Source organism: Egretta garzetta, unplaced genomic scaffold (genome assembly GCF_000687185.1).
Source record: "Egretta garzetta isolate BGI_Z169 unplaced genomic scaffold, ASM68718v1 scaffold81, whole genome shotgun sequence".
NCBI lineage: Eukaryota > Metazoa > Chordata > Aves > Pelecaniformes > Ardeidae > Egretta > Egretta garzetta.
In genome coordinates this window covers 420,271-433,267 of record NW_009258671.1, presented here as the reverse complement: position 1 = coordinate 433,267, position 12,997 = coordinate 420,271, and the positions used below count along the sequence as shown (strand labels likewise).

Here is a 12,997-nt window from a genome sequence, read left to right as displayed (position 1 = left end):
GCACATTTGCAAGAAATGTCTTAACAGCAGTCCCACACATTTCATGAGTCAGTGGGAATGAATTACCTCTAGGAAGTGCCCACATCTCTCCATGCATCACAGACCACCTGCAGCTCAGGCTGGCTACACCTAAGTGAGATGACTCCCACCCTAAATGACGTAGACCATAAGCAGTGCTAGAGACAAATATATATTCAGGTGTCCAAGGGTGAAGACAGATCTTTCCACAGGGTGCTCTGTGTGTGAAGCCTGACCATAACTTCTCTCTAGTTAGGTTTGGTAGTAACTTAATATTTAAATGTGAAATATCTATCTTCCACTGAAGGAATATTTTCCCCACCTCAGTAACGGGCTACACAATGCACAAAGAACATTTGCAATAAGTGTTCATTACTTCTGAAATAACCAATGTGACAATTTTATACTCCCCCATGGTCTCCAGGGCTTAATGAATACACTACATGTATCTAAAACCGAACCAAACCAAGCCACATATCAAACAGCAGATGCAGGGGTTACCAATAGAAAATGTAACAGGATCAGAAGGCGGTCCAACCAATGGTCCTTTCCGTAAGTAAACCACAACTTGGTACTGGGCACCAGGAACAAGATTTTCAATGAGGCTGCTGCTTGAATTCACCTGTTAGGAAGGGAATACATCAAATACGAGGTACTTACTTGGTTAACTAAAAGAAGATTGAGACTGTACATGAACTATTCCAATTACAAAAGGCACGATTCTGAAGACACTGGCATCAGCAGCTAAAACTCCATTCATTAAGCCCAAAATGGAGAAACCGTGAAAGTGGTCAGGACTGACTCGACGCATGATCTGACTCAGAGAATCACCCTCACCTTGCTGTGTAAGGTCAGCTGTCACACTGCAGACCCACTCTCTCCTACTGTCAACATTCATTAAAATATTCAGGCTACATTATTAATATTCAGGTGATATTATTCCAGCTGGAGTATTTAGACAGTGTGTTTTCAGTAGAAGCCTGAGGTTTTTCATCGGCCATCTGATTCATCTGCAGCTACGTGAGCTGAAGGCAGTGTTATGGGAAAAAGCTGGCTCCTGAATGCAAGTGTTAAATGACTGAGTGGTGAAATCAGAGAGGAATTACTCTCTTTCACCTCTCCTGCACAGCACTACAAAACCTGACTAAGGGACCTTGTGATTTTTCTTTTCAGTTCGAACCATCACCATTAAGATTTCTGCTGTGGTGCGCCAGGTATCGGTCACCACAGGAGGCAGAATGCCTGACCAGGTGAATCCTGGTCTGATTCAATATGAAAAGTCTGATCTCCTGAAGAGCCAGCTAACACCAAACGCAGAGTTGCTTGGAGGAAAGGACTTCATGCACCCCTTCTAGAACCGCAGGCTGATATTTCCTACTAATATTTTCTTTGCAACATTTCCAAAGTCTGTATCACAGCCACCTTTGCACTGGTGTTTTATTGCGATGGACGTGACTGCATCAGTGCCAGCACAGATTTAGTGAGGAAGGCAATTTGTCTTTAACAGCTGCTTTGGAAAGCTAAATCAATTTTAAATCATGAACAATGGTAGAAATGGATAGAAGTCTGCACTGAATTTTGCCCTTTTCAGCTTGTCAAGGGGAATTCAGACCAAAAGACATTAATAATTCCAGGTGTAATAAGCTGATAAAATTTGATGAGAGGTTGTATGAATATTTGTAATGACAAAAAGAAACAAGTAACTGTATTTAGACCTTTCTACCTACTTGCAAGAAACACACATTTACTTTTACAGGTATCTTGTTTATTCAAGGATTAGCTTTAGGTACTTGCTTTTGAGTTTGTAGATTAATCTTGTATTATTTACTTTAATTGTATACATATATACTTGCTATCTTTGGTTTATAATCACGTACTGTATTATTTTGCTTAGTGATGTAATGACTGCACTTTTAATAAATGAAAGGAAAATAACTCAAGGAGATTACAAGCTGATTCTGAAAAACAATTCTTAAATTGTCATCTAAAGACACTTCCAAATGTTCAAGTTCGTGGACAATCTTGGAAGAAAACTCAAAACATTTTGACAAAGATTCATTTTAAAAGATGTTTTTAAAGGATGCAGACTCCCTGTATTAATTAACTTGCAAGGCTAATCACAAAGTGGAAGGAGATGAAGATTTACTGGGAGTATTAGCAGTCTCTGTCCATTCCCATGGGCAAGCTGAGGGTGCAGCAGGGCAGCACTGCGGTCCCTTGCAGACTCCTCCATCACACACATTTAGGAAGCCAGGCAGAAGTTGTGGCACTGCTCAGAAAATGGCCTTGTCAGCGTCTTGGTAAGGTAACTGAAATGTGGGCTAAAATCTGTTTCTAACTGAAGCCACATGCCACTGATCCATCACAGCCATAGGATCTGATGTGGGGTTGCACTCACTAAGGGTTTCAAGTAACAGAAAACTGCCCTATTTTGGGGTTTGGGATTCTTGATCATTATAAACATGTCCCATGCAGCGGCCCTAAAGAATTGTTGTCCATCTAAATCACAGGTGGTCTGGATTATTATTTCTACTTCCCAGTGCTGACATCTTTTTTTTATGGATGATAAGAAAAGCTGACTTCTGCTCACCTCTAAACTTCCAGGAAGTTGAGAGTCCTGTTCTGTATTCATACATAGTAAATCTAAGAAAGATTTTATGCTAGTTTGATGATAATCACACATGTGAGCATTTTTCTTAATACAAACAGATTACAGCATATGCCTAAGTGTTATTATCACAGAATGGCAGGAGTTGGAAGGGACCTCGGGAGATCATCTAGTCCAACCCTCCTGCTAAAGCAGGTTCACCTAGAGCACGTTTCACAGGACATCATCCAGGCGGGCTTTGAATATCTCCAGAGAAGGAGACTCCACAACCCCCCTGGGCAGCCTGTTCCAGTGCTCTGTCACCCTCAAAGTAAAGAAGTTTTTCCTCGTATTCAACTGAAACCTCTTATGATATGGCAGCATTTTGCCTACGGCCACAAAAACGTCTCAAAGGGTACAACATAACTCACAAGGCTGAACAAAGGATTGGCCACAGTCAGTCCAGCAGAAATACAATTTTAACACCAATCTGGTTTACTGCACACTGTCAGTCCTGTATGCTGCGCTCTCCCCTCCTCTCTGCATCAGCCGTGTCCCTTTAGATTGCAGAAGGGAGCGCCTACCGCTGCGCTCTGCAGCCCTGAGCCTGGCCAGGCCCTTGGGCACGATGATCCCAGATTAGCAGGATGATGAGAAATTTTTTTTCCTGTATTTGAAAAGGCCCCAGCTTTTGCCCCTTACCTCAGTGCAATAGTGTTTTTCAAGCCTTTGACTTTCCTTTTGCTTCTGACAGGTCAGGGAGACCACGGACACGATGGTGCTGTTGCTGCCGCTCTCCTGTGATGCTGTCCAGGATGTCAGGGCCGTGGTGGAGCTTAGCACCGTCACGGTCACGTGCTGGGGCTTTTCAGTGAGTTCTTCTATCCATTCACCTGTGGGGCCTGGGACACGTCCCAAAAGCACATGTGAGCAAGCCGCTCTATGCACTTGAGGCACTTACGTTAAAACATCCTTCTGTCATGGAATTATTTACTACTAGTGAAAGAGGCTGTACTGACAGCCGTCCATCTCCACAGCCCTCAGGCAGCGAAGGTGGCAGCCCCTGGGAAACAGCCCGTGGCCGGTGCTATTTCACCTGTAGCAGAGGAGATGACGAGAGAAATGTCACTGAAAATTCAGACTGCAGCATTCTCTGTTGCTTCCACCCAGCAATATCAGATTTGCTCCAAGGGAATGTTTAAAAGCAGTGACATCCAATAACGTACAGATCATTGACAAATATTAAAGGATAAGCACACAGAATTTTTCACCTCTCCACATACTAACATACCCTCCTAGCTTACTACAGCCTTGAAGCGTGAAAATCGAGTTCACAGAGGTTACCACAGTGAAGAATCTCATTCCCCATCAGACTTTTTGAAGCGCTTGGTAGAGAACACAGGTTTAAATGTAGACAAAATAACAATTTGGAAAATAACTTCAGCTAGACTTGGTCAAAATTTCACGTCATAAAAATCGTCAGCTTTTCTTGTCACTTTTAAGTGATGCTTGTGACAGCTCTCTCCTTGACATTCCTTCCTCCACCCAATTCCAATGGTTCTTTACATTTATTGAGAAAATAAAATGAATGCCAGAGGCAATAATTTGGTGTAAGATCAGCCTATAAGGTTTGACAATCCAGACTGCTATCTGAGTGCAACAAAAATGTTGTATAATACAAGCCAGTAATTTGACAGGATGATTCACTGACCGAGTGCTACAAGAATAAGATAAGGCTGAAGCCATGAGCAAAATTTATTCATGACAGGACACCTACACCTACTCAGGTAAAAAGAGGAATTTAACCATTAGATTAATCTCTGGAGCCAGTGGATTTTATGTGTAGCTCTTACTATTCTGAAATTTTTTCAGCATCGGCATTAAGAGAACCTCTGTTACAGCCCAAAACTGTAGCCCCCACACAAAAAGCCTACTTCATCAGACTCATAAAGAGGAATGGAAAAAGCAATTTCACCCTAAGAGTACTTGTGCACATGTCAGATTTGGCATACTACCAGAAATACATATAAAACCTATCTAAACTCTTAAGGACAACTGCCAAGAATCATCATCTGGTTCTAAAAGCCTGCAAAACTAACAGACAAAACCCAAAAACCCCAATGTTCTCCAGTGCCACATTGAAAATGAAAATATTTGTTACATTCCTGTAACATCTTAATAATTTATACGCAATGAGATACAAGTTCAACCTTAATCTAGCAATCCATACACCTACATTTTGGATTAATATTTTCTCATTTCTCTCAGGTCTCTGTCCTCAGTTAGTAGACTTCATGGAGGACACTGTATTGCATATTGCTTAATGGCAATAAGTCACACCTTGTGAAATGGCATAACATTTGGTACAAATAGCAATGCTATGTAATTTATTTGATATACTTGTATACTTATATATACTTTAATGCTTTCCATGTAATGAAGCTGTCTAACAACTATTCCTATAGAAAACCAGAAGACAGTGAAATTGCAACAGCAGAGATCCTTTCTCTCGTGTGCCGTTTCCTCTTTTCTCTTTGTTTTCCAAGTTTCTTTCAACTAATAGGTTGTTAAAAACATAGGAGCAATAGTGGAATTCAGTTACATGCAGTCAAGCATTATGATGAATTTAAGCCTAAATAGTTAGTATTTGTAAATGTTATGAGCTACTAAAGACACAATTTTTATTAGTAATGTACTTTAGTACTTGAATACATTTCCTTTTAATATGAATATTTCTGCCAGCCTTAGCTACCATGTCTTGTTGCAGCATTCATGATTCAGGGGAGACACTATCCTCCCCCAAGTGAAATCGCGTAGCGCTACAAGTATTCCCCTGTTTTCACTGTATGGGCTTTTTGTAGCCTGTATCTATTTCCTTTTGTAGAAAAAGGTACAAAGTTGACCACAGCCATCAGAAGGAAAATAATCTGATTTCACCAAGACCTGTCTCGCTTGCTGATCTAATTGTTAGTTTACACGGTAGTGTATTATTACTTTGTCTTGTACTAAATCTTCAGTTAAGAAACCCTGGGATTCTACAGGGAAATAATAAATTACTTTTTCTCTTCTGAATTTCGCAGGCTGAACTATTTCATCTACAGTAATTTGCCCTGTGTTCTCTCAGAGACGATGTAATTTCAGAGTTCAGTGTTTAATTGTGCAATTCCCACACCCTCAGCCTGAGATGTCCTTCATCCCTAACCCGGTACCTACAGCCTCCAGGAGTAAGGAAGTTAAATACGTTCAAGAATCTCTATAACCACCAATTTAATTCTCAGAATTAAAACCTCTCTTTGCAAGATGCAAGAGGGGAGCCTGTTTCAGTGAGCCACTTCCAAACACTGGGCAGCGACTCTATCAGAGACCTCACCCGCTTTCAGTTCTTAGCTCTGCCAAGACGGCACGATGAAGGCCCATCCAGGCAGGATATAATACAGAACATATTTGCACTATATTTCCTTCTCTGGCACAGGGAATTCCAGAAGACCAGACTCTTCTGATCCTGCAGCAGATGCCACAGCTGCCACAGCCGTCAAACTCTGTACATTGAAGTTACATTGGTCTGGGAGAAAAAGACAGATTTGTTGAGATACTTACTGATGTAAAAGCTAAGTGTTTTTGCTGATTGACTTCCCCGAACTTCACAAGAGCCAGAGGAGCTAAATGTTGTTACAGACAACTTATATTTTCCTGGTTCTTTCAGTTCAGCAACAAATTTGTGAGTGTCCTCGCTTACTGTCAAAAATTCCGTGGAGTTCTCTAAATCAGGGGGGGAAAAAATAGTGGATTAATTGAAATTTGAAAGGCTCCAGCCTGTATGATTTATATCAGAAATGCTAATACTGTTTCTGCTGGGGGATTAAAAGGTATCCAAAAGGACTGGATTTATGTGGGTAGTTTTATTTCTTGCCATCAGCACAAGAGTAATTAATGACTAGGGTTGCAGTATAGGTGTAGAGGAACAATAAACCCAGGACACATTTTCATTCAGTAACAGGGATGATAAAATAGGGTTGCCATGACTGTGCAAGCGAAAACCAGCATGGCATAGAAGAAAAGGAGCTTCCAATTTTCTACCTGTCATCATCTTATTCTGCAAAAAAAAGTATTTGCCCTCAGACTGGGAAGGCTTATGAAAACTGCTCATCAAGAAATAAAATTCTTTTGGAGAAAATAGATTTAAACCAGAAAATCTTTAAGCAACATGGCTATTTCATTGTAGCTCCATCACTTGAAAAGTCTCCCCATTCTCCACCACAGCCTCCTTGTGGCCTAAGGAATACATTCAGCAGCTGTCAACTGTTAATCTGAATGTAGACTGCCTTTTCTGTATGCCCCTTCCAGTTGAGGTCCCCCTGAGAACCTTTCTCAGTGGCAGAAAAAGCTACATGATATAATGTACCTTCTTTGTCTCAAATTTCTATCAGCTTGTTTCTCCTTTTTCCGATACCAGAATGGATTTACGATAGCTGCAGTGTAAACAGCACGGCAATATGTACAACAGTATAAATCTTGTTTCACAAAAGAGACTTGCAAACTGTGATTTACCCCTCCTCCCTTACTTTTGTGAAGCCCAGCCAGAACTAGATGCTGTTCAACGCAAGGAACTTCTCGGAAATACAGGAGATCTAACAAAGCCCGCTGAAGCAGAGTATGAGGTAATTAATAATTTGTAGAGGGCACAACCCACTAATGTAATTACAGAAAAGGGGTATGAAAAGGGTGTAAGACTCTATTGTACCTTCCCTTTCAATATTGATATGGAAACCATCGAATGCAGTAGGTGGCTTTGGTGGTAACCAGGTCAACACCATTTGTACAGGAAGGAAGGAGGGGGGCTCTGGAGTGAGTTTTGCAGATGTGTTGACTTCACTGGCCTTGTAATCACTGGAAACTGCATTGACAAACTCTTCTTCGCCCTCTGACGACTCGGCTTCATTAGACCACCAGTACGGCTGCGACGTGGTTTCGTACTCAGTGCTGTTATAGCGGTAGTCTGGCCAGGCTGTGGATGTGTTCACTGCTGGAATGTCAGGCGGGTTGTCAGAAAACCGGCTAAGTTTTTCTTTCCTTATGATTTCTCGTGGCCCCATGAATGATTCTTCTGCAAAATTCCCACTGTGCTCTTCCCAGTTGTTTCTGTTGATTGGTACAATCTGAACAGAAATGTTTCGAGGTGGGTAAGGAACTAAAAGAGAAGCAAGGGTTAGTCTTTTAATAGGTATGTTCTGTGAACCTTTACGGTGTGTTAATTGCCCAAAGAAGTATCGTTTGCAGAGAAACAATGCATCTAGGGATATTTTGAAATAACTCTTTTGTATTAAGATCCTCCCTTCTTTTACATATACTTATAGCAGAAGTGATTCTAGTGGGATGAAGATAAGTGTGAACTCACAGAAGAATCACAACTCAAGAATACCAGGAAGAAAAGCAGATGTGAAGTCACAGTAAATCAGACTTCAGTAATATTACAGCAGCAAGGCTACTTGAGTGTGAATTTGTAAGAATGGATCTTCACTTATTTTATTGTCTCTTCCAGAAAGATCTTGATCATGGAAAAAAATACTTCTGTAGAAATGAATTGAAAAAAATATGCAAAACTCATATTGAAAAAGTATGACCTTCATCTTGTAGGGCTTTTCATATGCTTTTAGCAGCCACCTTTTCATAAGCATTAAACATCAGTTTAAATTTTAATATCTCTAAAAGCTTGATCTTAAGATTTGGGTCTCCAGAAGACAAAATTCTGGCACGCAAAGAAGTTACTTCAACACATGCCAGGAGGTGAACATACAGCATTTTGTCTGCCTCACTGCAATTGCTTCCTTACACACAATAAGTATGAGTAGCCTCTGCAAACAATTTTGACTGGCACCTTACAACACACCAATTTGTTCACCCAGCCTGTCCCAGCCACAGCCACTAATACAAGATCAGACACTACAATCTCCTTGGCAGTTCATGTGAAGAACGAGGGATGGGAGGGCAGCAGGAAAGAAAAATGTGGTCCTGTTGGTTGCATTCTCATGGTTCAGTATCTCAATAACTATATTTAGGATCCTCAGGACAGAACTCAGCTGGCATCAGTTGGCTTTGTTCTGTCCAAGGCAATGGACCAACGCCATTATATTTGTCTGAAGACTTGGCCTTTTGATTTTACCACTGGTTCATTTCACTTTGGACCCTGGAAAATGTCTGTGGTGCAACAGATTAACAGGAAGGTTTTGGGCATCGTCCCAGGACCAAATTAAATTAGTTCTGGACCCTGAACAAATGCAATTTCCAGCCTTTGCAACATTGCTGCCTTGGATATTAAAAGTTCATGCTTCAGGGTACAAACTGGCCACCAAGTGGGGCAACTACGACATTCTTCTTCTCTGTGATAGAAGACTGCACAATGAGGAAAGCCTTCTCCAACAGTTTAGTTATGATTCACTGTGCAAGGAGACAGACTAATACAGATAGATCAGCAGTGTGCTCAGTGCAGCTATTCCTGGGGCTTAAAAATTAATTCCTAGCACAAGGCCTAGGATATCTCATGTGAAGCAGAATTTCTTTTCTAAGAAGCAAGCTTTACAACAGAAACACTCATGCAAATTTCCCTCTGCACTGTGTTGTACACATAACCCTATGTAGTAGCTGCAGTAACCTCCCTCCCATGCTCCTGGCCAGGAGCGGCTCCCAGGACTGCTCCCACACAGACCCTCCTCTCAGTGGGATCAATTCCCTCCCTGTGGCAGAAAGGAAAGCAGACAGACAGACTTGGAGCAAATGGTACATGAACATTTTCTTCACCTGTTCTGTGCTGTTTGGGCTCGTGCTGGACCCCGCTGTATTCCACTAATGTGCTTTTGTTGAAGGTTGCTTCTGATACCAACTGAAATGTGATGTTACTGTAGCATATACCTGGTAGCCAGTGATTGAAAACTGTTTTACCTTTAAAGAAATCTGCAGAAGGTTTAAAAAGAAAAGAAGAAAGGAAAAAAAAAAAGAAGAAAACACATCAAATGTTCACTTTCTGATAATGCATACTGCACATGCTGAACTGGCAATGTTTCAGATGTTTAAACATTGCTCAGCCTGGTCTGAGACATAAAATTCTAATAATTTGGTTTGGCAACATTTTTCCTGGCTGTCAAAGCCATTTTGCTACAAAAATAAAAAAAAAAAAAAAAAAAAAAAAAAAAAAAAAGCCCAGCACAAGAAACATGAACTACTTTTCACAGGAACGGGAACTGAATCTGGCAACCTGTTCCACGTGATGCTGAATATCTCAAAGAGCATCTGACGGTTTCTGCAGACCTTTAACTGCTGAGCGCAAAAGCCTCCTTGCTCTTTTGCTGACGGAGGCATAACGTTTGGGGTAGATGCTCAAGGGGCCATCCACCATGCAGCTGAGTGCACACCATGGTACTGAGAGCTCAGCTCATGCCCACCATCAGTACACATGCCAGCTGAAGAGAAGTTGCTTAAGGCTATTTTGCTACGGGAAGGAGTGTGCCAGTTTATTAGTGAATCTCTTAATTCAGGTTGATTTTTTATTAATCAGCAGCTGCAGCATTACAGCCCCTGGAACCATGTATTAGCTGTAGAAGACAAAAATTACTGCTGGTATCCCTTTTGTTCTCTGGAAAGAGGTCACCTATATTTTGAGCTATGATCCAGATTCACCCTTCCTAACTTCTGGCACTTCAAAAAATGTGATTTCTAGCCCCACTTAGTATTGAAGCAAAAAGACTCCAAAATGTTCTGACCTCCTTCTGGAGGTACGTATCTCCCTCTGCTGACTTAAGAGAAAGCTTACAGTGAGCAGACTTTGGGAGCCTTAGTTCAGTGCCTAAAATTCAATCCAGCACCTACTGGATTGCTCAAAGGCATTTTACTGCCACTATGTAATGCCAAATCACTGGGGTTTCAGGGCCTGCAGAGTATGCAGGGGCCTTTCTCACTTCTTAGGATGCTTTCCATAGGACAGTCCCATTTAAATCTTTACGATAAATGCCATACTTGGGCTGTACTGCAGGGCAAAAGGGTGTTCAGTGTTCAACAAATAAAAAAGAAAGCTGAATTTGCTCTTGTTAGAGTGTTTAGATGGTTAGATTGGTTGTTTAAATTGTTTAGACTGACTGTCTAGATTGTCAGATTGATTGCGTTTGATTAGATTATTTTAAGAAAAATGAAATTTATAATATGCAGCAGGGTTTATTAGCCCAGGGACAATCCGAAAGCTATGGTGATATACAATACTACACAGCATAGTACTATAAGCACTGTGTTACTGTATGGTGATACAGAACTACCCAGGTTTAAATCCTGCACCAGGAATCAGGTATACTGAATGGGTTTCCCAGCTCTGGGGCATTCCAGAGCTCTCCTATCAGCTCTTCATCAAAGAGGATACTTCTCCAGAGGGAAGGCACTGGGAACTTTTTTAATGCTTTCAACTGATATAGAATGTCACCCAGGGATTTCAACAAGCATATCTAGAAAGCAAAAACATATCTCTGTCCTTCCTACCAAGTTTGGGTTTTCTTTCCTTTTTCCTTTGGTTTTGGATTGTACAGCAGCAGGGAAGATAAAAAAAAACGTGGAAAGTTTTTTTAGATTTTAGTGCACATGCTTATTTTGAAGCGCCAGAAATTGCGGATCCCTTCCCAGGTTGATTTCAGAACTGATTAAAAAAATCCAGACTGCCCAGTCTTCCTCTAAAATCTGAAAGAAAGGAAGCATCACTAGAACCAGGATGGGAAGCAGGCTTAAACCCAAAGTGAACAACCACTAGCTCCATTCAAAGACCCATCCCTTACTTCACGATATAAAAGTTATTATATAAACAGACATGTTACCAGAAATATAAATCATTATAACTAATACATGCCAAAACCACACCTAAGACCACTGTTTAAAACGTTTCCAGCAGAAGTAGCATTAAGTTTTAGTGGAATAGTTTCCTCCTACCTTTGTACAGCATCGTTCGGTAGTCTTTTCCTTCCCAATAGCTTATATTTACCCTGGTAAAAACATTGTACTTCTCTGGGTACTGAATTTCAAACAACACTCCTGTTTCTGGAGATGGTTTGTAATCATAGATAGAAACACTGCTCACAGGAAGGGGTTCTAAAGGATATACAAATAAAAGGAAAAAAGGAAGAAAGGAGCAGATTAATAGGCAAACTGAGTTCTTGACACATATACAACACCAAAGAAACAAATGGTTTTGCTAGGCATGGATGGCACAGGCACTCTTAAATCTACCAGGTGATATCTGGGGCTTCACAGAGGTCTGGGGCAAAGCTACTTGGGATGTTGTCAAAGCCAAGATTTGTGTCTTCCCCACAAAACACTTTAAGTTCTTGATGCTTACACTTTAACAGAAAAACTTCCATATGTGCCATAAAAAATAAGGTTGTTATTATTTTAAGCAGTTATTATTTAAGGACTCACAGTCATCAAACCACAAAGGTTTTCATCTTTAATGCTTGCCAGTTATGTAAAAGTGCCCAGACAAAAACAACAAAACACCTGAAATTGCTCATAACTTCGGCATAAATCTGAACTTTTAAGATTAGCTGAGAAGCTTATCAGTGTAACAGCCAAAGGGAGCTACACGAATGAAGATTTTCTATTTTGATAATATGTATTAGTTTCTTTATTTCAAGGCTAATTACACAGTCACCATTCCTACCATATCTGAGAGGGCAACTGTCTTCAACGTAGTTATCCATTCCAAACTTCTACAAAATATAGGAGTACTATCACCATTATTTTACAGATGAAGAACTTAGGTACAGAGAAGTAAAGTGGTTTACTGGCAGGCAGAGGGGAAGCCTGCACACAGAAAGGAGGTAAGTGCGAAGTTGCCAACCTAGTGCTCCGAACTCTGAGCCAGGTGGGCTATAAAAAGTAAGAAAAATAGCCTGTGTCCTGTGATGTGGCATCTAGACCAGTCTAGTCCTGTTGACTAAGGAAAGCTGTGGAGTCTGGATTGTTGCTAGTAAGAGAGTCACAGTCTTACTCAGCCTCCTTTATCCACCAAAGGAAAAAAAAAAAAAAAAATTAGCCTTTTCCTCAGCAAGAAAAAAATGATAGCAACACAACTATACATTGATTAAGAAGGCCAAGCAGATACTCAAAACAAGGTTATTGTGCTAGAAATTTGTCATACTAACATACTTTAATAGAGGTAGTTAATGCACAACACCCTCAGTAATTATGCCTACATCCTTACAAGTATTATCGTGTTGATTTAGTTCCTGCACACTGTAGGGAACAGATTGAAAAATATCAGGCTGTTCATTAGCATGGCCTTAGAGGACATGTTTCAGTTCAAAGTTCTGCTGCGGTAGGCCCTGGAGAAAAACTAATAAAATATTTTTCCCCAAAGAGCAGAGA

General features: G+C 40.7%; 1 protein-coding gene across 1 annotated transcript in view; it reads right to left on the bottom strand.

Annotated features, from left to right (window-relative positions):
* Positions 1-12,997, bottom strand: part of PTPRO (protein tyrosine phosphatase receptor type O) — a 65,942-nt gene that overhangs the window by 44,973 nt on the left and 7,972 nt on the right. Inside the window, 6 exon segments of the mRNA XM_035888501.1 lie at positions 520-640; positions 3,308-3,507; positions 6,203-6,364; positions 7,347-7,793; positions 9,401-9,553; positions 11,564-11,722. Of these exon segments, the coding sequence (XP_035744394.1) occupies positions 520-640; positions 3,308-3,507; positions 6,203-6,364; positions 7,347-7,793; positions 9,401-9,553; positions 11,564-11,722 (1,242 nt within the window).